Source organism: Otolemur garnettii, unplaced genomic scaffold (genome assembly GCF_000181295.1).
Source record: "Otolemur garnettii isolate 467f Iridium unplaced genomic scaffold, OtoGar3 scaffold00100, whole genome shotgun sequence".
Classification (NCBI taxonomy): Eukaryota; Metazoa; Chordata; class Mammalia; order Primates; family Galagidae; genus Otolemur; species Otolemur garnettii.
In genome coordinates, this window is record NW_003852495.1 from 2,939,783 (window position 1) to 2,967,197 (window position 27,415).

The 27,415-nt window shown below is 36.7% G+C and overlaps 1 protein-coding gene across 1 annotated transcript in view; it reads right to left on the bottom strand.

The window, feature by feature from the left end:
- DNAH7 (dynein axonemal heavy chain 7) overlaps window positions 1–27,415 on the bottom strand; it is a 272,843-nt gene that overhangs the window by 179,453 nt on the left and 65,975 nt on the right. The window contains exons 14-19 of the mRNA XM_003796072.2: window positions 25,093–25,171; window positions 20,807–21,031; window positions 18,577–18,723; window positions 16,258–16,943; window positions 13,817–14,003; window positions 1,284–1,477 (exon numbers count right to left, since the gene is read on the bottom strand). Of these exons, the coding sequence (XP_003796120.1) occupies window positions 1,284–1,477; window positions 13,817–14,003; window positions 16,258–16,943; window positions 18,577–18,723; window positions 20,807–21,031; window positions 25,093–25,171 (1,518 nt within the window). The remainder of the gene's footprint in view (window positions 1–1,283; window positions 1,478–13,816; window positions 14,004–16,257; window positions 16,944–18,576; window positions 18,724–20,806; window positions 21,032–25,092; window positions 25,172–27,415) is intronic.

The following is a 27,415-nucleotide window of genomic DNA, read 5'->3' on the forward strand; positions in this document are numbered from 1 at the left end:
CAGAACTAATCGAATAATCACAAAAAGATCTGTAAACATACAATATAGTAAGAGCTATGGAGATATCTATAAGGCTTTGTCTTCAACACAATGAATTCAAAGATGGTGAAAGTAACATCAGGAGCAAATCAGTCTTGACTAACAGATAAGTACATTAATCTGAATAATCTTCAGATGCACAAAAGTAGTCATTTCAACTGGGATCTTCAGAGACTACCTAAAAATTGTAGACTAGGTGTACTGCTTTAAGTGCCTGCAGTTCACTAAATCAGCTGCTTTGACAGTACCCAACTGTTAGTCTATTCAATGTAACATAGATGGGACCGAATAAATCCCTCATTTTTGGCACATTACCAATAACCAGTTTCATTCATCTTTCAAATGGTCAAAAAGAAGCAGAGTATAAAAACTAGGATGGAAATCTGAGCCTAAATCTAGCTTTTTGCCTGAATTTTCTTGTCTCCTACTTTGAAGGCACATGATACAAAATTAATGAATTTGTTTAACAAATATCTATCAGATTTTCTTCTAAGGATTAGAGAATCAACAGGGAGAAAAAAGTAGAAAAACTGCTACCATGATGGAGCTTACATTTTACTAAAAGAAAACAAGCAGTAAAAAAATGAGTAAACTATAGAGACGCCAAATGACAAGCAAGCGGAAAGAAATAAGGCAGGGAAGATAAGTCCAGTCAGGGTGGCTGGTGAGGGCTAGCGGGGCTGCCGTTTCATATGTGGTGGTCCGAGAAGGCCTCCCTGAATGGCAGATGTTTGAGCAGTTTTCCACAAAGACCTCTAGGGGATAAAGGAAGAAGGTTTATGGACCTTTGATTGCAGAGCATCCTAGGCAAAGAGGACAGCTCACTGCGAGGGGAGTCTGCCCCTTTAATGGGGAACTACACAAAGGCTAGTGAACTGTAGGTAGAATGAGCAAGCAAACTAGTAGGAAATGAACGGGAGGGATAATGCGGGGTGGATCTGTGTGAGTCGCTGCAAGGCACTGTGAGGGCACTGGCTTTTATTCTGAATGTGATGTAAGACTCATGTGTTCTCAAAAATCTATAAGAAAAGGTGATAAAATAAAAAAATCCATTCGAGGTTGATCACATTTGGGAGAAGTGTCATTCAATGATGTTATTTATGTTTTAAATAATTATTCAAAGCTGATCATTGGTAATAAACTATTCTGAAAAAATTATTATATAAATATGATTATATATTTATGTTCTACCTTATTCTAAAGATTTAATTTAAGCAATAAATTCAACACATAAGTTTACTTACCTAGTGGGATCTTTAGTCTCAGATAGTATCTCAAGAAGTTCATCATTCGACAAGAAAAAGAATCTGGGAAAGAAGAGGCGTTTCTTTTCCAAATACTCATTAAGTCCTTTAAGAATGAGTTCTAAAAGTTCATTTGATTTTTTCAGCCTTTCCAGCATCCTTTCAATAGTCACGACTGTGAGCACATGTTTATCCTAAAATAAAAAGACAATCCACTCAACTAAAAAAAAGGGGGATATTAACTTCATTTCTGTTCATATTATATTTGAAATTACATGTCTTTAATCAAAGTTTTTACAAATTTAGGGGAATGTTTATTTTATAAAAGCAGTCTTGAATATTCTAATATTTCCCACTTTAAGGATTTGAAAGTCATCCTGACTTGATCCTTAGCAATGCTGTTAGAATTTCTCATTCTAAGTTGGAAAGAGTGAGAGACAAAAAATGAGAAAGAGAATGCCACCTGGACTCCCGAGAACGACAGTGGAAACAAAACGAATAGGATGAGATTTGTTTGTCCTTTATTCTTCGGAAAAAAGTACTCTTAATAGGAAGTCAACATTATAATTATCATTTTGAATATTACTGTGATCAATAATAAAAAAACCCACAATCCTTGTTTTATAACTATAGAGAAAAAACTAAGAGTTAGGGGAGTGGGGAGTTTTCTATGAAGACCTTACACTGTAAACAACTGCCCTGGGCAGAATTTTATAACACTGCTAACGCTCAAAGTATGCTCTTCTTGATTCTCTAGAGACTGAGACTATTCCACCTTTAACACACATGGAACTCTAAATATTCTAGCACATGAAAATGTCACTATGAACTGTTTGTTTTAAAGTGATGCAAACACAATCAAATATTATTAATAGGTTTTTATTTTATGCTATGGAGTTTAAAACAAGAATTTTAACCAAAAACTGATCTTAAAACTCATATTTTTAACAAAGCATATAGAATTATATAGTAACTACTATATAGTTATAAAAATCTTTGAAAATACATATTAAAATTATTAAAATATAATCTAGATAGAGCTGAAATCAAATTCTTTTTACTTTATTTTTTCCTTAACACATGTTGATCACGTTCAGGTCTATCTTTGCTCTTACAATTCCAAACCCAGCATTCATCATTGACAAAGTAAGGAAAGTGAGTTGCTAAATAAACTTAAAGATACTCAAAAGAGGTGTTAAAACTCAATAAAGGTTTCAATCACCAAATAACAAACCACACGAGAACACAGTAGAAATTTACAAATATAACTAACAAGGTAGCCTAGAAAATTATATGAAATTAAATTGAGAGAATATTGTTAAAAACTAAATATTCATTTTCAACATTAACTGATTAAACTTATTTTTGGTATTCAGCCACAACTGAGAAATCAACCAAAATGTCATTATTATTTATTATTTTATTGTTACTGATAACAATGTAAATTGTTCCATATAAGAATTTTATTCTACTGCTAGAGTCTCTAAAATACTACCATGTTTTTGCTGATGTACTTTGAATGTGACTGAAAAGAAAAGATATAATTTTTAGCTTTGCTCTGAATTATAACAATGAAATTTGGAAACATAGAAATTTAATAAAGAACAGAATAATTATCATTAATCCCTGTTTTCTCAATAAAACAGGAATATATGGATCATGTAATGGGATTAGATAACTTATCTTTAAAGGTGTATGATTTTTGAAAGGCATTTTATTACACTTCCTAACAGTTTTATGTTTCAAACAGATAATAAACACACCGGTACACAGACACACACACAGACACACACAGAATAACAAAGACTCAGGCCATAATTTAAATGTATAATCCTCTTGCATTCCTACAGCCAGAAACCAAAATGGTGTTCTTACAGTGCCATCTTCTGGAAAAGTATGACTTTCTTTGCTGAAAATTTCTATAAAGCTGAAATGTGGCTAATAAATGTGAGAAATTCTGTTTATAAATAAACAATATTTGTTGTTCTTAACCAGAGAATTTATCACAATGTTTCTGTCCTTAACCTGAGATTCAAAAGCTGAAACATTCAATTATTTAAACAACAGGTCAAATTCCCTTTGCTAAATACTAGTTTCCAAAACAACCACAAACAAACAAACATTAAAACCTCTGGAAACAGCAATCAAGTAAAATTTTTTGACTACAGAATTCTTAAATTCAGACCTGTTTAACCAAATTAGCTCAATGACTATGAACCTAATATACTACTTCTAAATGAACTAGCAAGCAACCTACCTACCCCTGTACGTGGATTCCGGGCGAAAAGTCACCATCTCAGGACTGCACCCTAAACTACGTGCATTCTCTCCCAGTGAGAAGGTAAACATAATAATGATTGCATCCAAATTTTTATAAAAAGGCCTAAAAGTTGGACACACTTGGCTTCTGTCCCACACTCTGTTCCTTATTACCTATGTGACCTTGGATCATTTCCTTAACCTGAATCTTTTTTTTCCCTTATCTTTAAAATAGGATAAGCGCCTTCTCTTAAAGTTGATGTAAGTCCTAAATTACTAAATTAGATATCATACTTGGAGTGACTAATATGATGCCCAGAACTACCCTTCTCACTCCCCACGCTCAGAATTGTCTTTCAAAGAGAGCGAGACTCTGGAGAAAAGGGAAGAATGAAGCATCTATATCAATCCATCAGCTTTATGGAGTTAAAATGAGCACTTTATAATCTGCCATCCTTCAAGGAAGATATTCATCATTGTAAAATAAAACTGACTTTAAACTACTTTAAGGATTGCCATAAAATCCTGGGACAGAATAGGCATTCCATGAATATTTGTTGAATGGTTGAATGAATGAGGATGAGTTAAGTCTGCAGACATACAGGGGAACCATAGGAACATGAAACCCTCCAGGTGGTACCAGACTGATGCTTTTGAGCTATGTTTTCAGGGCTTAACAATAAGATGTTATAACAGGAGCTACCTGAAGTTTAAAATTTAGTATGACTTCCTCGACACTTTAATCACTTTCTGTCTCCTGAAGGGGAAAAAATGAATTATTAACTGTCATATTTTTGTGTTAATGGAACAATTTTACAACTTTCATGTGTCTTCTTTTGCTTCACAAGCATCCACCAATCTCATTAGTTCAAACGACAATCTACTGGTTGATTTACATTTCTAAACTAACCATCTGTGGTATCAAGGGCCTGAAACTTTAATTTGGGTATACAGAGGGTGCCTTCTAATTACAGCTGTCAGAAAGCTCCACAGAAAATACAGTTTTGTATATTTAGTGGAATTAAGCTCAAGCCTGCTCAGTAAATTTGTGGAAGCATAAACTTCCTAATCTGAAATCCCTGGACAGCAGAAAATTTATAAGATCCTTATTAAACCTTTTGCATTAAGAAAGAAAATATGGGTTGACAGAATAAAATGATAAGCCCCCTTAAGATTCTTTGACCTCATCAAGAATAGAAATTCTTTCATTTAAGATCCAGGATATTTCTAGGATTAATCTAGGTCTCAAGGCCCACTTACCTAAAATTAAAATTTTAGAGAAGGCTTTTTGGAATAAAGGCAGAATCCTTAGAACTAGTAGTAATTAATCCCAGGATCAGTCTCAATTATTCATTTATTCATTCCACAAATAAATATTGAAGGCCAGCTACCTTGCTACACCCACATATCAATCACTGTTTAGTTCTTGGGCAACAACAATGAACAAAATAAAGACCCCAGCCTCCATGGGGAAGGCAGATAATAAATAACAAACATAATTCATAAATTATACAGCAACTTAAAAGACAATCGATGGTACACAAAAGAAAGGGGAATAAGGAGTGCCCAAAACAGGCAAAGGCAGGTCAGTTTCAAATATGTTTCTCAATGTGAGCCTCCTCCAAGGTAATATTTGGGGAAAAACTTCAAGGAAGTGAAGCATTAGCTCTTCAGATATTTGGAAATAGAGCACTCCAAGAAGAGGATCTAGCCAGTGCAAAGGTTCTTGGGTATAGCACGTTTGATATTTCTGGTTTTAAAACAAAAGAAGAAGGAATGCAATAGTCGCATGAAAAGTTATGAAAACAAACCTGTAAGAGTAAAGGGAGCAGATCAAGAGCTTCCCATTTAAGGAAACCATTGCCATGTCCCCACACAGAGGCATTTCTCCTTTGGATACTAAGATGAGTTAATCTAGTTAAGATAATCTTTACTTAATTTCAACTAGAAAAGCAAAAAAATGAGAAGCAAAGTTATTGCGAAAAGCTCATTTGATGAATTGGAGAGATGTATCACTCCTATGTTCACACCTTAATTCTCAGAACCACGTACTCTGCCTATAGGGGTCACCATATACTTGGAGCTGGTGGAGAACAAATGCCATTTGTAGACTAGAACTGCACCCCAAACTTACAAACTGTTATCTTCCCTCATCTTCCCTCAGGGACAGCAAATGAATCTTCTATTAGAGTTATTTCACTTTTTATAAGGTCAGCCCTCATGGTAGGAACTATAAATCTCATGAGTGTTAGGCAACGGCTTCATTAGTTCCTTAGCAGAAGCAACGTTGTAGGGAAACTCTGACAACGAATAAGTCATTCAATAAGTCAATGAATAACCAGAATGGGCAGAAGCTTGGGGTAGGAAAAGAAAAATCCATCTTGTGCAGACAAATCATTGCTTACTTCCATATTGAAAGAGGGCCAATGTAGTATTTAGTTCCCTCCTAATGCCTGCCTGGTCCTTCCAGGTATGGGGCTGTAACAGAAGCAGTATGTTAATTTCTGCTGTTGGCAGCTTGAGTACCCAGGGTGAGGAGTAGCCTGTGATGGTAAATCTTTCCTAATTCCCATCCCTGCCATCATGATTTCTTTATTTATAGCTGAAGTGACCATACTGTATATCCCAGTGAAACTAGGAGAGTTACTTCTGCTTTATGCTTGCTTTCCTGGATTAATTATTAATTGCTTTAACTCTCAAATGTTTTCCAGTTTGGACAACATATCACATGATTATTCTATTTCATATCTCACTGTGCACATATTGGTATATGCTAGTTGACATTTACAAAATAGGTCAACTGGTCAACCATATACTAGGTGCCTCTTTTGTAGTGGTACCTTTTATTCAGGACACAGAACACAACATGTCCGCATGTGAGTCTATTCTGTAATCTCTTACAGACCTCTTCTCCAGACTTCCTCCATCCTTCAAACTTGTTTCTAAGTCCTTGATTATGCAGAAATACTGTCTGCTACTAATCATGATCAATGTAAATCCACACATCTGACAGCAAGCACTCTTTCCAAGCAAGAAAAAAAAAGTAATATACTCATTGAAGTTAAGCTCACTAGAAGGATCCCATTCCTAATATTCTCTAAGGCCGATCTTAAGTGGGGTTGTAATTTCCACTTCTAGAAGGTATAAGCACATTTTGTATACACACCCATAAGAATCCAGTCTCTAGTTTCTTAAAATCACATATTCTATCACTTCAATATTATTGAGATAGGCCACCAAGGAAGCCAGGTTTTGGTCAACAAAGCAAGTAAATGGAACCACAATTCCTTAACTAGCACATGGAAACAAGATCTCTGGTAAGTATGCTAACATCAACATATTTGACCACATTAACTTAAGTTCTTTCCTTACTAGACAAGCACCACTACAATACATTGCCACTCATGGTTCTGCAGACTTCTGCTAAGGCTTCTGGCAAGGAAGGCTCAGTAGAATTTTAGAGTCAGGGTACATAAAGTCAATCATATTTTCCCAAATATCCCCATTTCCAGTTCTCTGCATGCCACTCTTTCCCAATGAGTAAATTATTTTTCACATAACAGATCTAGAAAAGCTGTGAATTATTATTATGTTGAAATGTGGTAACTCGGAATCATATCATGTAACTCATTTTTGACTACATCAAACTTGTATCTCTGAGAAATAAAAGGCTCTTTGAGGAGCATCACAGAAGCATTTTTTTCCATTGACCACATCTTCAGCAAAAAATTAAAAACTCTATATTATGCCATTTTTTAAATTTCTCCAGTGTTTTTGAAAAAATTCAGCCTATCTCACATTCATTGTATTTCAAATTCTTACCAGAATCACCTACTCCAGAAGCTACTTGGTCCACCAAATACTTGCCTGTAAAATAAAACTGTTCATTCCAGAAGACTGAAAGCATGATTTAAGGAAGCGATTTTGCACTGCATTCTAGGCACAACCAGGTTTAATTCAAATGACAACTAGATCTTCACTTCCCTAAAGCCCAAGTGGGTCATATACAATCCTAGATCTCCATCCTTGAGGTTTTAGAATGTTTATTTGAATTCAGAGCAGAATTTCTCTAGGTATATTAAGCAAGAAGGGATTTAACACAGGCAATGAGGTGATTATAAAATCACTGGAAGGCCTGGGAAAACAGGAAGAACTCCTAAACACTGGAACTGACCTGCTAGAAGTTACTACCTCTGCCCTAATCAGGGCAAAAGGACACCCCTGGTAATACTGAGTTCAAGAACCCATCATGGTGATCATGATGCTAGGGACCAGAGTATGGGTTCATCAATGTCTCTCACTACTCATAAAACTGTTAACCAGACATTAACGTTTTATTAGAAAAAAAGTCATGTATTTATTATCTTGCTTGATAGCAGGAATAAATAAAATAACAGGAAGATGACCACTGTTTCACTTATGGCTTCCATACCCCAAATGAGAGTATCTAATTGATGAGATGTAATTCAGTTCCAGAAAGCTAGATGTTAGAAAGTCTGGGAGATGTAGTTGTTTCAGCTTTTCAGCTCACTAGAAAGAGGTGAGATGCTTGGTGTCAAATGATCATATTTACTATAGTAAAGGAGAAAAGAAAAATAAAGGATGACTCCTAAGTCATTCTAGCCTGACCAAAACTGATGGAGTTACTCTAGAAGAGGGAAGTGTTTGAGGAGAAATTCAAGAGTGACTTCTTTTACCTTGTGTGGAATACAAAAGATCTGAGTAGGTCAGATGTAGAGAGCCAGTCCCCACACAACCTGTGAGTGTCCCCAATCCTCTGAGGTGATGAGGAAATGAGGAAAATGAAGACAATAGAAATAGAGTTTATAGAGTGGGCCTGGGAGGTCAATGCCTTTTGTGCAAGAGATAGCAAACACCAGACCCCAAACACCGGACGTACTCCATTTTTATTACTTTCTCATGATCAGCCCAATGGGTGTTTCCAATAACAACATACATCATCCTTGTGGTTTCTTGTGCCCTAATTCTCTATTATCCACCCGATTGCTCTTTAGTTATTTTCATTACTTTTATTTCTTAAGATACTTATCGATCACTAACAGGATTACATAAAACAAAGCAAAAGGGAACATGGACTTTGGAGCTAGATGCCACCAGTTAATCCTCTGTGTTCCCGCAGGGCAGATTAGTTGATGTCCTACTCTTCTCAGGAGCTGGGGGCAACAAAGCTGAATCTTCTTATCTCACACCCATATGAACTAGTCTTTCTCGTTCAATGTTAGCTGCATGTGCTGTCCTAAAATGGTTTCCCAAGCCCTTTCAGGTCCCCAGCCAGGCCCTTACAGACCTTTATCCTGGAGTCCTTTCTGGCTCCAGCTAGGTTCTTGCAGGCTTTTTTCCTGAAGTCCTTTGATGTTCGTACCCAGCTGTCTCACGAAGCCCCCAATGAAATATGTAATTTGTGAAGGCTCATGTCCTCTCCCATTATCCTGCATACCTGACCCTGATCACAAAACTTTTCATATGATCATTCCATTATTATATCAATCTAACTCTATTCCCATAGTCCTAACTTCCCTAATGTTCACCCATAGTCAGAAGCCAATTTTGAGAAAGAAAGGCAGTATATATGAAGTATACATATCTGCTTCTTTCATCTCCATCTCGTGGGCAATTAACCAGTTATCATCCCCTAAATCTTAGGAAGGGGGCCTAAGAGAGTGCCTACTAAAGTTTTCACCTGCCTGAAAAGAGAGGAGGCTAGCATCATCTCCCCAGCTGGACATCTGCCCAGTTACCAGGTGTACTGAACTGCTCCAGTGCTATGAGAGCAGAGAGAGAACCCTGGGAGAACATGGTGCAGTGGGACAGCCAGGAGAAGGAAGGACAGCTCAAAGTTACTAAGAGGTACTGAAGATGTAGCCTGCCTTTCTGTAGACTCCGCCTTTGGGCTATAGCAGGCAGATGCAATTAAAGGCTACTGTTCTGTGAAATATTGCTAAGTATGGGGCAAAGAGATACATTAAGAACATGTGGCAAAGCCACTATTAGAAAGTCAAGTTGGAGATGTAGCCAAATCTCCCAAAGGATGAAAAAACCTAAGGAGATGCTAAGGGTGGTGTCCCTCAGCAGCCAGAGCTGGGTGGGCTTCTTGCCTGCACTGAGTCAATCTGTGCACATCACCTGCCCACAGTGGTTAAAAAGCTGCACCAGTTGTGATGACCACCAATAAAGGCACAGTCCCTGGGCATTGCTGACCACCAACAAAGAGAATGGTCTATTTTACAGCATCAGTTGCATCAGAAAATTGTCTTTTACTCTCACATGCTCTCACCATCTTAGTCTGCCTTTCTCCCTCCCTGCGCATCCCTCCCTCCCTCCCTCCTCTTCACCTTGCCCTTGTCCCAACACTGGGTGATAAGTGCAGGAAGGAGAGAAATACCATGGAGAATAGTCCTCATATCTCCTGACCCTGGACCCTCAGGTTTATCTGCAGTGTGGGGAGGAGAAGAGCTCAGAGAGAAACATGAGATCGAAGTTTTGAAACACGTACAGCCACATCTTCACAGACAAAACTATCTTAATTATGAAAAGTGACTAAAAAATTCTGGAATTAGCCTGAAGGATCAATAAGGGAGGTTCTTCCAACAAGAAAGGGGCTTTGGCCCAGTATAGCTGCTAGCAGGCACAAAAAACATAAAATTATTTCATGTTTATACCTCTAGGAACCAAGATACCTCAAGCCAATTATATTAACAATAGCTTTTGCCTCCTATTTTTAACTTCTGTTCATCTCTAAAAGAAACTTTTATTTTTATTTTTATATTTTTTTGAGACAGAGCCTCAAGCTATCCCCCTGGGTAGAGTGCCGTGGTATCACAGCTCACAGCAACCTCTAACTCCTGGGCTCAAGCGAGTCTCCTGCCTCCGCCTCCCAAGTAGCTGGGACCACAGGCACCCACCACAACGCCTGGCTATTTTTTGGTTGCAGCCGTCATTGTTGTTTTGGCGGGCCGGGGGCTGGATTCGAACCTGCCACCTTAGGTGTATGTGGCTGGTGCCTTAGCCACTTGAGCCACAGGCGCCAAGCCTCTAAAAGAAACTTTTATTGGAATCCCTAAGAATGAAAGTGATAACCTTTTGTACTCTACAGTTAATCCCATGGCCTCTACTACATGGACTACCACATCAGACTTCTTGCGAGAATATGAGTTTATGTTTATTTCATATTTTCAAAGCTTTTGAGAATATGAACAAAAGCTATCCTGATACTAACATATTAAGAAAGAGAAAATACAAAGCAGATGAGAAGGATAGTCTAACAGCCAAGTAAATAAAGTGTCACCACCACCACCACCCTTGAAAAATATATACTTGCTTATTTAGGAATAAGTGCAAGTAATTGGAATATTTTTGTCTGTTTGCTTTTAATTTAGCAGTTTTATAGGAACAAAAATCTGCCTCTTTTATTTACTAGGGTCTAGCATGGCTGCCCTTTCTCAGATATTGAAATATCTATAAAATTCCTTACCAATATGAGACTTTGAAGAGTAATTTTGATCAAATATTTGGCAAAGAATTTTTTTTTAATTACAATAAAAGAATAGAAGCATCTTCTTTTTGCTTTTTTGAATGACAAAAAAAATTCTACTTCATCCTTTCCACATGAAAATGTATACATGGTTTAAGGATTTTGCACTGTTGTAAGGAAACTATCCATGAAAACTAAATTTAAAAAATAAATCAACGAGTTATGATTATGTTACAAAGTGAGTCACTAATAAGTTCTTTAAATATGGAATTAATTCTGGTGTGATCAATTTTATAAAAGTTTGGTTTATATAGAAATTTGTTTCAAGTATTGCCTAAAATGAGGTAAACTTATTAAATAATTAAACCCATGTCTATTTCTCTGAGTATTTTCCTCTCAAATCATATACCTGATGTCAGTACAGTATTATCAGTATTTAGGATTATAGTGACAACATTCCAAGTTTAAATAATAGTATATAATGATATGCATTTCTGGTTCAGGGCAGAAAAAAAATTTTTTTTTTGCAGTTTTTGGCTGTGAGTGGGTTTGAACCTACCACGTCTGGCATATGGGACTGGCGCCCTCCTCCTTTGAGCCACAGGTGCCACCCAGGGCAGAAAACTTTTAAGATAATATTCATCCTATCTTACAGGATATTTTATCAAAATACCAATGCATAAGTTTCCATTCACTTAGTGATATAGTGTATTTTTTTAAATTTCAGATTAATATAAAGGTTCAGATGATTTTACATAGTTTGTGCTTGTTAGGTAGAATCCAAATTGTAGGGGGTGTGCCACATCCCCTTACACTCTGCCTGGTAGGTGAGAACACACCATTCCCTCTCCTCCCTGTCCTCCCATGCTCTTCCCTCTCCCCCTCACTTGAGTTTAATTATGTTTTCCTCTTGTGTGGATGTGTATTTCTTTGTCAACTGGTTTAATACTAGTATTGAATACATCGGAAATGATATAATTGAATGACTTTTTTCTATTTTAATCTTAACTTTAATGAAACACAATCTATGCTTCATAGGCAGTAAGTAACGTCTTCTGAATTGAACAAAACCCATACTTGCTTAAGTATTACTGGCTTTAATAAAATTCCTTCCTTAACTTCATTTCTAAATTCTCCATAGTGTTTGTGTGCTTTTTTATTTTTTCACTGCATTTTGTTTATATTTATTGGACTCTAGATTTATTTATCTCTGCAACTCGTCTTTACTTTAGTTCCCTACTACAGAAACGCTGATTGAATGGTTGGCATGCTGATGTGATTCTACCACAGGAAATTTCAGTGGTGTTGCAACACATAGAACAGATGGAGACAGCAGGCACCTCATCAGGTGTCCTCCTACTGTTAGGGTGAAGGAGAAGCAGGCTTAACTCCATTCTGTTGTAACTCTTATTCCTGAGAATCAGTGGGGAAGCAAAGCAGGCCTGACTCCATTCTGCTGTTTTGTTACATTTTATTGCTTTTTTAAAAAACCGGTTCCACTTCCCCCCCCCCCCAATTGCATGGTATTTTAAGTGTACCTGGTTAGAACTGTTAGAATGGTAAGTATTGCGTAGAAAGTCACTAACTTCCCTCTTGACAACAACCCTTGTGATCATGTTAAGGTGGTCTTCATACCATCCGTACATGATATTGAAATGTTAAAAGAACAAGCTTGACTCCATGTTACTATTTACTCCCTTTTATCTTCAAAACTAGTTCTTCTTATTTGCCTTCCCATTGAGTAATTGTAAATGCATTTGCTTGTGATTATGGCCCTAGTGATTACAGCTTTTTATGATCATGTCCTTTTATGACCCTTACCTGTGAGTTCCCCTCCCTGCATTCCCCACCTAGGACATTGTGGTTTATACCTATTTTGTAAGGAAGAAAAGTCACTAATCACTTGTGTGATCATAGCATTGTGTAAAATGACTAACCGTCCTACCCTCGTCATTCCTCTACCCTTTAACTGCTGTTTTTGCTTCTGTAATAATGCTTTCTTGCACCCCGTGAAAGTTTTGCCCTATAAAAACCAGAGCCACAGACAACTCAGGGCTGCTCTCAGAAACCCCATGTTGGGACACTGAGGCAGTCATCGGCAGGCTCTTCAATAAAAGGACTCCTCTTTAAATTTGACTTGTCTGGTGGTGTGGTCTTTGAGAGACTCCTGGGCATAACACTACTAGATCACCAAGTGAAGAGCCATTAATAGAACTAAAGGTCATTAAATGATGCAATTTGTTTTTTGTTTTTTGTTTTTTTGAGACAGGAGCCTCAAGCTGTCCCCCTGGGTAGAGTGTCGTGGTATCTCAGCTCACAGCAACCTCCAACTCCTGGGCTCAAGCGAGTCTTATGCCTCTGCCTCCCAAGTAGCTGGGACCACAGGCGCCCGCCACAACACCCGGCTATTTTTTGGTTGCAGCCGTCATTGTTGTTTGGCGGGAGGGGCTGGATTCGAAACTGCCACCTTGGGTGTACGTGGCTGGTGCCTTAGCCACTTGAGCCACAGGCACCGAGCCAAATGATGCAATTTGGACCTCAAGGAACAATCAGGTCAAAACTTTTTGCTTTTGGTATTTTTTTTGATTTTTTAAAAATATTTTTCCTTTTGATATTTCTTGCTCCTGACATTCTAAAATAATAGCTAAAAAGGAGAATGACTGTATGTGAGGAAAAGATAGATAATGGTTTATTGAAAACAATAATGGCTCATACACATTTTTGAAAACAAAAATCATGTCACCTCAACCAAATAATCATAGCTTTAGAGATTTTTACCTACTTGTATGACACTTTTCATTATATCTCTCCATGTTTTATCCACAGCTGTAAATCTTCTGCCTTCCTCTGGCATCTGAGACATAATATCTGGAGAGCTGAAAATGGGCTCCAGATACAGCCACGTGGCTTGGACCTTGAGCCATTCATCCAGAATCTCCTGAAGCAGTAGCAGCTTGCCTTCCCATTCTCTGAGGAGCAAGACACAGATGGGTTTTTACTAACAGCAAAAAAGCAATGATTCAGAGGGGAAACTCAAAACCACAATTAGACAGTCAACATACACTGTTGTTTTTCCAATTTCCACATTTCCTTTCATATAATTTCATTCAAAGATAAATTACTTAAAAAAGATAAATTACTAGCTTTTTCTACAAAAATCTGTTTTAAGTAACTATATAACATATATGCTTATAAAGATACATACGTTAAGATGTGTCAATCTATAAATGGGCTGGTTTCTGGATATGTCAGAACAGTAAACCTCTCTGTGAGCCAGTTCCATGGCTAGAGGGTACAAAACAAGATTCTGGAGACAGTAAAGATAGTCCCCACGAAGTTTACTCTGAGCTTCTGAGGAGAAATAGTCACATCCAGATTCCTTTCCTTTAACATCCTTTTCTCTGATAATTTGAGGCCAAAAAGGCTTTATTTCTAAAATAAAATGCATTTGACCCTTGAACAATACAGGTTTGAAGGTTTCAAGAAAAGTGACACAAAGAGTGCCTCCATTTTCTGCCTCCCCATCCACCTCCTCTACCTGCCTTTGCTACCCCTGAGACAGCTACACCTCTTCTTCTTTGTCACCCTACTTAGTGTGAAGATGTCAAGGATAAAGACTTTAATAATGATTCACTTCCACTTAATGAATGATAAATATATATTTTTTTCCTTTATGATTTTCTTAATAATATTTTCTTTTCTTTCTTTCTTTATTTGGTTTTTTTCCTGCAGTTTTTGGCCGGGGCTGGGTTTGAACCCACCACCTCCAGCATGTGGGGCCGGTGCCCTACTCCTTTGAGCCACAGCACTGCCCAATAATATTTTCTTTTCTCTACTTACTTTATTATAAGAGTGCACTAGACATATAATATATATCATATACAAAATACGTTTTAGTTGATTGTTTATGTTATTGATAAGCTTTCTGCTTAACAATAGGCTACTAACTTTTGGGGGAGTCAAAAGTTAAAGGCATGTTTTCGACTTATGAGGTGGGGTCTATTAGAATATCTATTTATCAATGAGGAGAGGAAGGCACATCAAGATTAGTGCCAGGTGGAAGTTTAGCCAGTTAACTAACAATAGAGATAAGATTGGAACCTAGACAGGTATTATAACCACTCTGATATCAGAGATAAAACCCATAAAGAGGAACGATTTCTTAATAGCAACAGAACTTAGAAGTGGGATGGTTTTACGGTATTTTACATTTCTCATCATTTATATGTGGTGAGCTATAATTTTAGATCTTTAAAACAAAGAAAGGTTAATAAGAGTTCTCCAAGTCACCAGAAATTTTCAAATACCTCTCAAATATTTTTCACTCAATGTTTATCAATGACTCTGTTTAACCTCTTTGTTTAAGAAGACACAATGCCTCTGCTTTCTCTAATACCTGTCCCATGCAGAAAACTTCCCACTCACTAGGGATAGCATGCAGAGTCCCTTAAGAAGACTCCAGACACACCATTTCCACAGTAGTACAGAAATTCTTCTTCGATGTGCACACTGGAGCAAACCAGCAAGAAGCAAAGACAAAGCAAAGAACAACCAAAGACAATGAACTGTGGTCAGAGTGTGCCCAAGTTTCCGATGATGTATCAGTAACCAGAGGCAGACCCTACCACACAGTCAGCGTTCCTTTGCCATGCAAATTCATCCTGACAGTCTAATTTAAACGTTCTCTGTTTTTTTAAGGTAAAATGAAACTGATCTAATACAAATTATAAAACTAAGATATTGATGAACAAAATAAGGCTTTAATTTAATTTTGTTTATGATGCTTAAAGCTCCAGACTAAAATTATAGTTCTAGTCTTTTTCACTTATTATGCATTTCATGCATATGAATAAAAATTATAATAAATGTTTAAGGATTATCTACGATAAACTAATTAGTATCTTTAAAAAGCATTATCTTCACTTTTAGAGTTCGTACATTCTATAAGCTACGTGCACACATACAAAATTATTTTTAAAAGTCAAAAAATAAGATCAAATTGTAAGCAATAAAAATGAATATCTGGATATTGTTTACTGCCTTTGTTATGAATATAGATGTTAACAAACCACTGAGATGATAGCAAAGGAGCAGTGCTATTCCAAAAGCAATGAAGGTTACCACTTCTTACAAAAAAACTTTTAAAATGTTAAGTAGAAATGGAGAAGCAATTTTCAAAATACAAGTGATTTGGGTAACAACGTGATGCAAATATCATTTTACCTCATTTGTTTTTCATAGGGCTTAATAAAAGGAGATCCTCGCATGGTTTGTGTTTTAATAATATGATCATCCAACAACATCTGAATTTCATCAACTGATGACAAAATACTCGTCCCAGTTTCTCTGTAAGGATGAATGACAAACTCCATTGCATCCCATTCCGTGATCATCTTCTCCAGGGACTTCTCAAGAGAATATTCTTTGCTAGCTGCTTCACTAATACCTTCAAATCTGTCTAAATATGGGTCCAGATTCATGTCTAAAAATGAGAAGACAGTGGAGTCATCCGCGGGCTGCAAGGGGAAACCAGCAATGGCAGACATGGCCTCCCAGTGCCTGGAGCGCAAGCCAGGATTACAGACCACTTGAATGAGAGGAATGTGCTGCTTGAAGTCCTCCACCTTTGATCGTACTTTTTTTGTCATTGCCAATGCATGTGGAGAATCATGAAACGTTTTCTCCAGCTTATATAGTCCTCTCCAGTAATTTCCAACATCTGCTTCTAGTTGGTCTGGATTCACCTTGTGATATGGTCCTTCTGTCCATGTTCTATATTTGTTGCTAAATTCAACAGCAGTTTCATAGAGACGAAGATAAGGGTTCAAACCATCTTGGATTCTTTTACGTTGAGGATATATGGATGGTAGCCAACCAAATGCCTCTTCTTCTGCATTAAACTGTTCAATCTGAAAGGATAGGTATTAAATATATTAGTTGTGTGGAAAGTGAATGGCATTGAAAATTATGTTTTTTAAAATATCTATTTAGTGGGAAAAGGGGAGAGCAGAGAGAAGGAAGGAGGGATGGGGGTGGGAAGTCATGGTGTGTGGCACACCTTTTGGGGGTGGGACACAATTATAAGAGGGACTTAACCTAACAAATGCAATCAGTGTAACCTGGTTCTTTGTACCCTCAATGAATCCCCAACAATAAAAAAATAATAATAAAATATCTATTTAAACATGACCCCCCAAATCCTTGCTAAGCCCTAATGCTAAACTTCATTCTGAAAAACTGAACAGTAACTGCTTTTCCCTATTTATGTCTTTTAAATTGGCAAAAAGGTGCATATATTTATTGTGCACAATATGACATTTTTTTTTTTTTGAGACAGAGCCTCAAGCTATCCCCCTGGGTAGGGTGCTATGGCATCACAGCTCACAGCAACCTCTAATTCCTGGGCTCAAGCGAGTCTCCTGCTTCAGCCTCCCAAGTAGCTGGGACCACAGGCACCCGCCACAACGCCCAGCTATTTTTTGGTTGCAGCCATTATTGTTGTTTGGCAGGCTCGGGCTGGATTTGAACCCACCACCTTAGGTGTATGTGGCTGGTGCCTTAGCTGCTTAAGCCACAGGCGCCGAGCCCACAATATGACATTTTGAGATCTATACACATTGTGCAATGGGTAAATCAAACTAGTTAACATACACATTGCCTCACATACTTCATTTTTGTAGTGAGAACACTACAAAGTCTATTCTCTTAGCTATTTCTAAGTATATGATACACTGCTATTAGCTATAGTCACTAAGGAGTATAATAGCTCCTCTAAATTTATGCCTCTAACTAACTGAAATGTTTAGCCTTTGACATCATCTCTAACCTCTATATCTCCTTTCTCAATGTGTATTGACATATTTGTGATTATTATAAACCATTTATTTACCTGAACTGATAAGATATTAAAATCTTTCAGTGTAAGAAAAATGGTAGTATATCATAATATAGTGTTTTCATATTTCCCTTTTTTTATAAGAAACACAATTAAAAATTTTAAATATCTTATATGGCAAATGGTACAGCTTTCACTCCCCTAGAGAATTCTAATTAAAAAGCTGATTTCTGAAAAAGCAGCATGGGGAACAAAGTGGCTTGGTGAGAGAAAACAATGGGCCTAATTTAAAAACACAATCATCAAATCTAAGCTGGCCTCCAGGAAGAATGAAAAACTAAACACTAACCAGGGGCCATCATGCACCTGCTTCTGCTAAAAAATATGGATTCCCAACTCTCATAGTGGAATGATGATACAAATGATTAGATAGTGCAAAAAAAAAATTAAAAAGCAAACTGAAATGTAACTCTTCTTTAAAATAATAGAGGAAGGCCTCTGAACTGTATTGTTATCAATAGAAAACAGCAGTAGCTCTCCGTCTTGAAGCATGCCTATGAAATCTACTTGTGTCATTTGTATTATTCCCTAATTAAATATCGTCAAACTGTTTATTAGAATCTATTTCTTAAAGGTAAATACCTAATATAAAGCCAAAGCTTTTTCATTTGAATTAATTTATCCTTTTAAGAAGTTTCGAATTATACCTTGTCTGCTGCTAAATCCAACTTTGTATTCAGTGTTTGAGCCTTTTTCAGGTACCGCTGTACATCTTGAAGATCTCCAAATGAATAAAATTCTTCTGCCTGTTTAGCATAACTCTCCAATTCCTCCACAAACCGCTCACACCGTAACTAATGAAAGCAATATTTGTTGTTACTATTTTCAAAAGTTAAAAGTCCTTGACATCAAGAAAAATTCAAATATTTGTGAAGAGTTATTAAAGTTATTATTATATTTCATCACTAGCAAAACATAAAGAAAGACATGATCTGGAAGATGATGAGATCTAAAGTATGCAGGATTTTTACAATTTTAAATTAATGGATTAAGATTGCTCTAATTCACAGATTATAAAAAGTTTACTCAGACTATATGAGAAATCCCAACCAATAAAATGAATAATAAAATGGGTGTTAAACAATGGCACTCTTTAGTATAATGAAGATTGTAGGCTAACAAATGATTCATAAGCACTTGAAAAATCTCATAATAACCAAGTATGCCATTAAAAGAAAACTCAATCATTCTAAGGGATGATTAGAATAGAGATAACTGTGACATTTATACAAACAACTAGGAAAAACCTGGATTTCTTTAATTGTCCTTTGATTCTCAGATATTACTTCAATTAGCAACATTAAAACAAGGTATTCCAAGGTATTCCTTTTCTTGTCCCATGGCTTTCTTCCCAAGGAATGAATAAGGCAAATGCATCTAGACTTGAAAGCTAAAACTACAGTGTTCCGATGTAAAACAGGTGTGTGTTTTATAGTGAGAAACTCTTATTATAAAATTGTTATTCACCAGGCATTTCAAATTAAATGACTCTAAAAAACAGTTCTGAATAAAACATTCAAAGTCAAATCTAGGTTGTTCAAAAATAGATTTTCTGTTTTATAGATTATCTAGGCTGATTTCTGTCCTCTTTTCTCTAGTTTTCTGGAAAATCTATTGCGACATCAGCTGGCCTAGTAGGGGGACAAAAAGTGAGAGGAAAAATGCATCAACATCATGGGTAGTTTGTGGAATAGTACACAATACTTCACAACAAAGTATCAATAATCCTCACATTTATCATTTACTATTCAGGATGTTTTCTGTGGGTTTTTAAAAGTTTTGAAATGGCCTGAATGTGAAACTGAAGTACAAACTGCAATGTAAAAGAGTTTTTAGAAAAGAGTTAATGACTTGTTCTTCCAAAAAACATATCGTGCCAGTTAGTTCACTTAGTATAGTAGAACGAGAGTGAGGCTTGCTATCAAAGGACATCTCTACTGGCTGACCAGGAACATGGCTCTTAATCTTTGGGACTTTAATCTTCCATCTGTAAAAGAAGACTGAAGACAGGAAGTCACTTCCTCTAGAGGAGCTATGGGGTGCTCATAGTATTCCTGTGTGTCAGTCACTGGGTTAGGTAGTGGGATAGAAATGGAGAAAAGGTAAAAACTAAACATCCTGCTCTCTCTCAAGCTGTTCAAAGGGGATATAGACCTGAAAAGAGCAACATAATGATCAGATAATCAGCCCAGTGGAGATACGATAAAAATGCAGAGAAACAGCACTGAGGCCTGAACCAAATAGAACATGCCAGATAGAGAAGCATGGGAAGGGTACCTTCTTGGGGCAATCAGGAGAATGTACGGGAGAGGACAGGAGCAGGACAGCAGACCCCTAGGAGCTGTCAGGCTTACTGAAGAGTCACAAGGAAAGAGTGGGAAGAGTTAGGCGGTGGGACTAGACAGGTAGAAAGGCAAACACAAACCATCTTGTATATGTCAGACCAGGTAGTGAATGTCAGCGTCCTGATTCTGGCACAGTGCTTAGGAGAGTTTGAGTGATTATGGGGTACAAAGACACATTTCACCAAGGGAGCTTTGACACTCAGACAATAAACTGAAAATAGTACTATATACTGTATCAGAAAAATACCATTTTTATTAATGATCACTTGAGGGCAATATAGTCCAATGTTTTCTCCCTATTACCTTGAAAAATCAAGAAATGACCCCACAATGATCAACTCATACTGCTCACTCCTAAGTCATACAGTAAGCATTACAAAAGATTTGATATGTGTACTGTCTTCTACTAAGATTTATAGTTTGAGAAAACTAAAATATGTAGCCTATGAAATAAAGGCATTGACAATGCCATATAAAAAAAGTTAAACATTTCCAGAAAATGAAAATAATTCAAAATATCCATGAAACCAACCTTCAGACCGTCTTGATACTGTTCTGTTTTCTCTTTAATGATTTTCTTGTGTTCTTCAAAAATTTCTCCCATTCTTCCATGCCACTGGAAAACATTATTATTTAGCCTGATGTCTGCTGGAGAAAAGTTGGCACACTCAATAAGGAAAGCAAGGCAGTTTTTGGAATCCACTAATCTCTGTTCCAGTTCAATCATATCAGATGCCTCCACTTTTTGAATATAAGCCTGAGAGAAAACAAAAATTACAGACAGTATGTTTTAATGAACAGATCATGTCACAAAATAACCTGTGCAAAAAAATAAATAAATAAAATAACCTGTGCAATTATGTAATACACATTGCATAATTAGAAGTCAAGACTTTGGGTTCAAGATAAGGAAGTGCAGCACAATTTATTTCTCATTTGTCCCAAACATTTTTCTAAAACTGCAGGAAATAAAGAAAATACTTTAACAACACACAAAAACCAATGGAAAACCAGGGAGGAATGCTGTGGATTCCTGAAAGATAAGAAGCCAATTCTAGGCTGGACACCTGTTGCTCAGTGGTTAGGGTGCTGGCCACATATACTGGGGCTGGCCGGTTCAAACCCAGCCCAGGCCTACTAAACAACAATGACAACTACAAAAAAAAAAAAAAAATTAGGTCACCTGTAGCCGTATAGATGATAGAGGCTAGCACTGACAAATATCAGGGTATACTAAACAGATGCAGTAATTAGACAGTTCTTGTTCTGGCCCAGCAATATGGGATGGAGTAGAACAGAAAGAGTTAGGATAAATTTAGTATTGAAAAATGTACAGTTCAAATCAGGAGTGAAATGACAAATCATTTAAATCAAAACATATTGGACAAATCATATTGGAGTAACTGGATATTTATTATGGGAAATATAGCCCTAGTTATCAAGTAGGAAAAATACAGGGAAGGTGTATAGTTGAGTGACTAACGTATTTTGCCTTGGCTCTTCGGGGACAAATCTCTGTGGGCACATATATTGAGGTCTGTCCAGAAAGTATCCAGACACTGTTCATATAACGGGAACAGTCTGTAAGACATCGATGTAACCTGGTAGCCAAGGAGGGTGGGCTGGAATGAGCATGCATGAATGAGGACTGCTTCACAGTTCTTATCTGTGAGGTGCTAGAGGCTATTTAGTGGATATGCATACTGTGTGGCCTCGCATTCAAAATGACAGAGTGAGTGGAGCAATGAATTGGCATCAGATTTTGTGTTAAACTCCAACACCCCTCCATAGAAACTACTCAGATGATTCAGAAGGCTTTTGGGGATGATGCAATGAGTGCGGCACAATAAAGTCTGGCACAAAGACCTCAAAGATGGCCGAGAATCTGTAGAAGTGAGACCTGTAATTCTGGAAGGCCTGTAATAAGCAGAATATCTGCGAATATTGAACGTGGACAGGGCTACTATTAACAAGGATTGGTGTCTGACAGTGTGAGAACTAGCAGCTGATCTGGGGATTCCAAAAACGACCATGTACGAGATTCTGACACAGGATGTTGGCATGAAACATGTTATGGCAAAATGTGTTCCTGACTTCTGCTCCCAGAGCAGAAGGAACACCGCACTACATTTGCTAACGACTTGTTTCAAACTACTACAGTGAAGAAGATTTCTTCAGGAAGGTCATGAGCAGAAATGAATCATGGGCCTACAGGAATGATCCAGAACGAAAGCCCAGTCATCCCAAGGAAAGTTGCCTGGTTGTCCATACTCAGTAGGTGTGGTAAAGTCACAGAAAGACCAGGACCATGTTAACTGTGAGTTTGGTGGTGAAGGTGTTGTCCATCATGAATACACTGCTCCAGGCCAAACAATTAATAAGGAGTACTACCTCCATGTTCTTCATTGGTTGAAACATGCAATGCAATGAAAACCACAGCTATGGACACGTGGCAACTGGTGGCTTCATCACGACAACTGCCTGCCCATTCATCACTACTAGTGCAGAGCTTTTTGGTGAAACAGCAAATAATCCAGATGACTCAGTTTCCTCGATATCCCAGATTTGGTGCCCAGCAACTTTTGGCTTTTCCCAAAACTAAAATTGTATTTGAAAGGGATGAGTTTCAGAAAAACACCAAATAGCTGATGGAGATCCCAACAAAGGATTTTGCAGAGTATTTTGAACAGTGGAAGAGATGCTGGGAGTACTGGGTGAGGAGCCAAGGTGCCTACTTTGAAGGGGCCTGGGGCATCATTATCCTATGTATGATGTTTCTCATATCTTGTATCTTCTTCAATATGTGTCTCTATTTTTTCATAGTATGTGGCTGGATAATTTCCTGAAAGACCTCCTGTAGGGGTGTGTATGTATGAACATATGCATATGTGCATGTACAGATATCCATATAGTTCTCTCAAGGATTTTACATATATATATTTGTTTATATATTCTAATAATATAAACTTCTAAAAGAAATCTGCTATCCAACTAAAAATGAGAAAACTGGCAATCACTTATAACCACCTATGTTCATCTTCCTATTCTTATACCCCAACTCCTGACCATGAAGTAAACAATTCTAATTTTTAAAAAATTTTGAAGCTCTTTTTAATCTTTAATCTCTCTCTCTCTCTCTCTCTCATCTCTTTTCCTTTGAAAACATGTAGAAAAACAAGTTTGGAAAGAGAAGTATTCACACCAAACTATAAAGAACCATTACACTAAAGAAGGGAATTATGGGAAAGGGAGAAATTCTACTCTTTAGTCAACTCCATGTTGTCTAAATTTTACTTTCATAACTAAACAGAAAAAAACAAGCAAACTTACCTAGAAAGCTTCATTGATACAACATTAAAATAACTAGACTAAATGCTTTTACGTTGCAAATCCAAACAAATAGGATGTGAACAATAATGGTTTCCACAAATGACAAACTGTCTAATTGAAAATTAATTTTTGTGCTTTAATCAGTTTTCCGTGTAGTCAAATAACTGTATTTTTATTTCCTTACTACCTCATAAAGAATCACTGAATAAATTTGCAGCTGTTTTGCCCACAAGAGGATAATCTTTTTTAAGACATAGAAATGTTTGAAATACCAGGCAATGAATCCTATTTGCTAATTCTGTTAAAGATTGTTATGTATAGTAGAAATTCACAGTAAATAATCCAAAGTTTCTAAGTATTTGCAGTGATGGCAAGGAAAATAAATAAATGAAACTTTTCATACTAGATATTCATTTTTTTCCAAAGGAATTTTCCTTTAATAGAGAGGAATTCACAATTTAAGAACACCCCAACATTTACAATCATCCATTACCAAAGTATCATTTGCCATTCTACAACTAATGAAATTCTACGCTTATAGAAAGTTGTGAATGATTTTATGTCTTAAATATTCTAAAATCAAAAATAAAAGAGTCATATATTGGATTGGGGAATGCTAGATTATTTTTTTAAAAGAATTCTGTAAAAGTTTAATGTTATATGAATGAAAATAGAATAAAACAAAATGGTGATTAACTATATTATTTTATTGCCATCAAGTAGACTTGAAAGTCATAAGTAACATGAAAAATGATGAAAATGAGACTTACTATTTTCAGTATCATAAATTATATGCTTGAAATATACTTCAGTCAATTACCTTGGAAAATTTTAATATAAACAAAATGTAGCTTTTATAGAAAAGACTATATTACTCAAGGATTAAGTATTTGTTGATAAAACAAGAGAAGAGTGACTACACTTCTTAGGTTGTCCAATAAGTCCTGGTTTATACTGGTTAGCATGGTAATAATTATTAACTGTCCTCTCAAAATATCCTGGTACATAATTACATTACTTGCTCCAATATTTCACTGATCCAGTAACCATGCTGGGTGGTGTCCTCTCACTTTGACTGGATTGGTCAATCAGATGTTAGCTAATATCACATAGCTAATATCACAAAATTTGAAATTTTGTACAATTGTGCTTGCTTGTATGTCTCTACTATGTCATAAGAACATGCCCAGGTGAGCCTGCTCAAGTTTGAGGGACAAGTGGAAATTGCTAGGGCAAATTGCTAAAGGATAAGTAAAGTAGTCAACCCAACTGAGGGCTGGCTGACCCAACTGAATGAGTGCCCAACAGAGTGACCCTGTCAAGACAAGAACTGTCAGGAGAGTCCAACCTCAATCACCAAAATTCAGACTCATAAACTAAGTCTTTAAAAGTCATCATTTTTAACCTTTAGCTTAACTTTTGGAGTGATTTGTTACTCTGTATTATTGTGTCAATAATTAACTGATATAAAGAGTCCATAAACAATACCTTCATTTCCATCAGTTCTGCTGTATTTGGAGGAGTACTAAGAGCTTTTTCAGCTATCTTCTCAAATTCTTGGCATAATCTGAAATACCAAGCAAAACCAACCTTACATATTTGCAATTAAATTTATGTATATATATGTGTGTGTATATACACATATATATAGTCGAGTATATTTTTAAATGTTCCATTACATGAAAAATAAAATTATAAATTATCTATTTGACATCTAATGCATTAAAAGCAAAATTATGTACATTTATGTATTTATTCAATACATATTTAATGATTACCTATTACGTTTCCAACTACCTGTATTTCACCATGTATAATGTACATCTATATATAATGTGCACCCATGTTTTTTGCCCATTCTTCTAGGAAAAAGTCTTTCATTTTAATTTTTTCATTCAAATGTTTATTTGTTAATATTTAGGTACTATCTGTATTATAAAGGAATTTTAGCATTTATTTTTAACATATTATGGTATAAGAAATTTTATGTATAAATAATTACAAAACATAAGAACAGATGTGGGGGGTGTAAGAAAAAAAGAACAGATATGAGGTACAAGAAATTTTATGTACTGCTAACAAATAGTACTACTATCCCTGCATAATGCATATCCTTATTTTTCCCTCAAAAATTTGGGCAAAAATGTACCTCACATACAGCAAAATATAGTATGATATTAAGTGGCAGAGACACAGAAATGAATAATGTCCTCAAGCTTCTCACTATCCCGTCCATAAGAGGGGCAGGACTCTAAGCAATCATTTCCAATCTAGGGTTCTAAGGGCTCTAACAGAGATGTGGTTAAGAAGACACAAAGTGAATAACTCTACTTGAAAGGAATGATTGAAAGGCACATGTGCTCAGAAACATCTGGTAATATGCTAATATTTTCTACTGATTTGTGTTGTGGCAAGTATAAATAAGGATGTTACTTTGAAAAAAGAGGAAGTAAGAGCTAAGGAAGTCTAGATAAAATGTGTAGAAAAATCCTTCAGTAAGATGGGCTGTGAGGTGAAGGAGAGAATAGCATGGTGATGATGCTTGGTTGAAACAGGGAGGTTAGACAATAAAAGAGAGTTTTGAATATGTTTATAAACTTCAGAAGTGGAATCAACAGAGGAGAGGTCCAAACTAAGTGACACCAAGGGGATGACTGATGGAGTCAGGTCCAGAACCAGGGGAGGCAATGGGGCAGCACTCCCAGGCACAGGGAAACTTTGAGTGGAGTGAGACTCCTGTCCTCTGAGGATGTGAAGCTTGTCATGGGGAGGTCAATTGAGCCAAGCAAGGAGGGGAAAGAAGTTAAGGTTACTTGTGTCAAATGGCTCCTGTAATAGTCGTGATGTGTCCTCTGTACATCCAGGAACTCTGGTGAGAGGAAGTGCCAAAAGTAGAACTGTCCTGAGCTTAGAGGGTAAAGTAGGAGGCAGGGTGCTGTGACATTAAAACAAATACTTCACCTAGCATGAAAAGTTAAAAGTAGAAGACATTTTTACTATTTTTCCAGTACTTTTAGAGAAAAAGATGCTTTAAACTGAAAATACAGTCTGGTTCCAAGATAAGGTGCCCAAATCCAGTCCCCTTCCACACACAGCCTCCACCCAGCCTTTCCCCTCACCTTTTTTCCCTTCCAGGGTCTGTGAAAGCAACACAAACCACTCCTAGAACCACTCTAGTTCTTAGAATACACTAAGCCACTTTCACACCTCGCTGCCTTCTACATAATATCTTCTCTACCTAAAATTCCTTCACCCATATGTTCACCTGGCAGACTCCTCCTTGTCCTTCAGAATGAAACTCACACATCACTTCCTCTTTGCAGACTTTGCTGATTTTCACCTCTCCCCCAAGCCCCTTGGGAGAAAATTAATCATGCCCTTCTCTGTTTGGCCTCTGTGGCTCGGCACACAGTCACTACGCCTTACTGTAATTTACCAATTTGTACACCTTCTTCCCCTTCTACATTATAACTTCCTTCTGAATTTTATTCATGTAGAGATTCTAAGTGCCTAGTCTTGTGCATAATACATGGTAGGTAAATAAAGTTTAGAAAAAGTATTTTTAATGGTCTATTGTTTTCTCTGCTACTGTAATCATAAAATGCATTCTGATAATTTGGGGGTTTTCCCCCATGTAACTGATGCCAGTAAAGAGGTTCACAGAGGAAAACTAAAAATTAATTTTTGGAAGACTAGTTATAGTAGTTATACTTCTCATCTTAAATAAACAGGTATTTTACCTTACACAATAGTGCTCTATGAATTCATTTAACATGAGTTGGTTTTCCTAAAAATCTCCAGATTAGTTAAC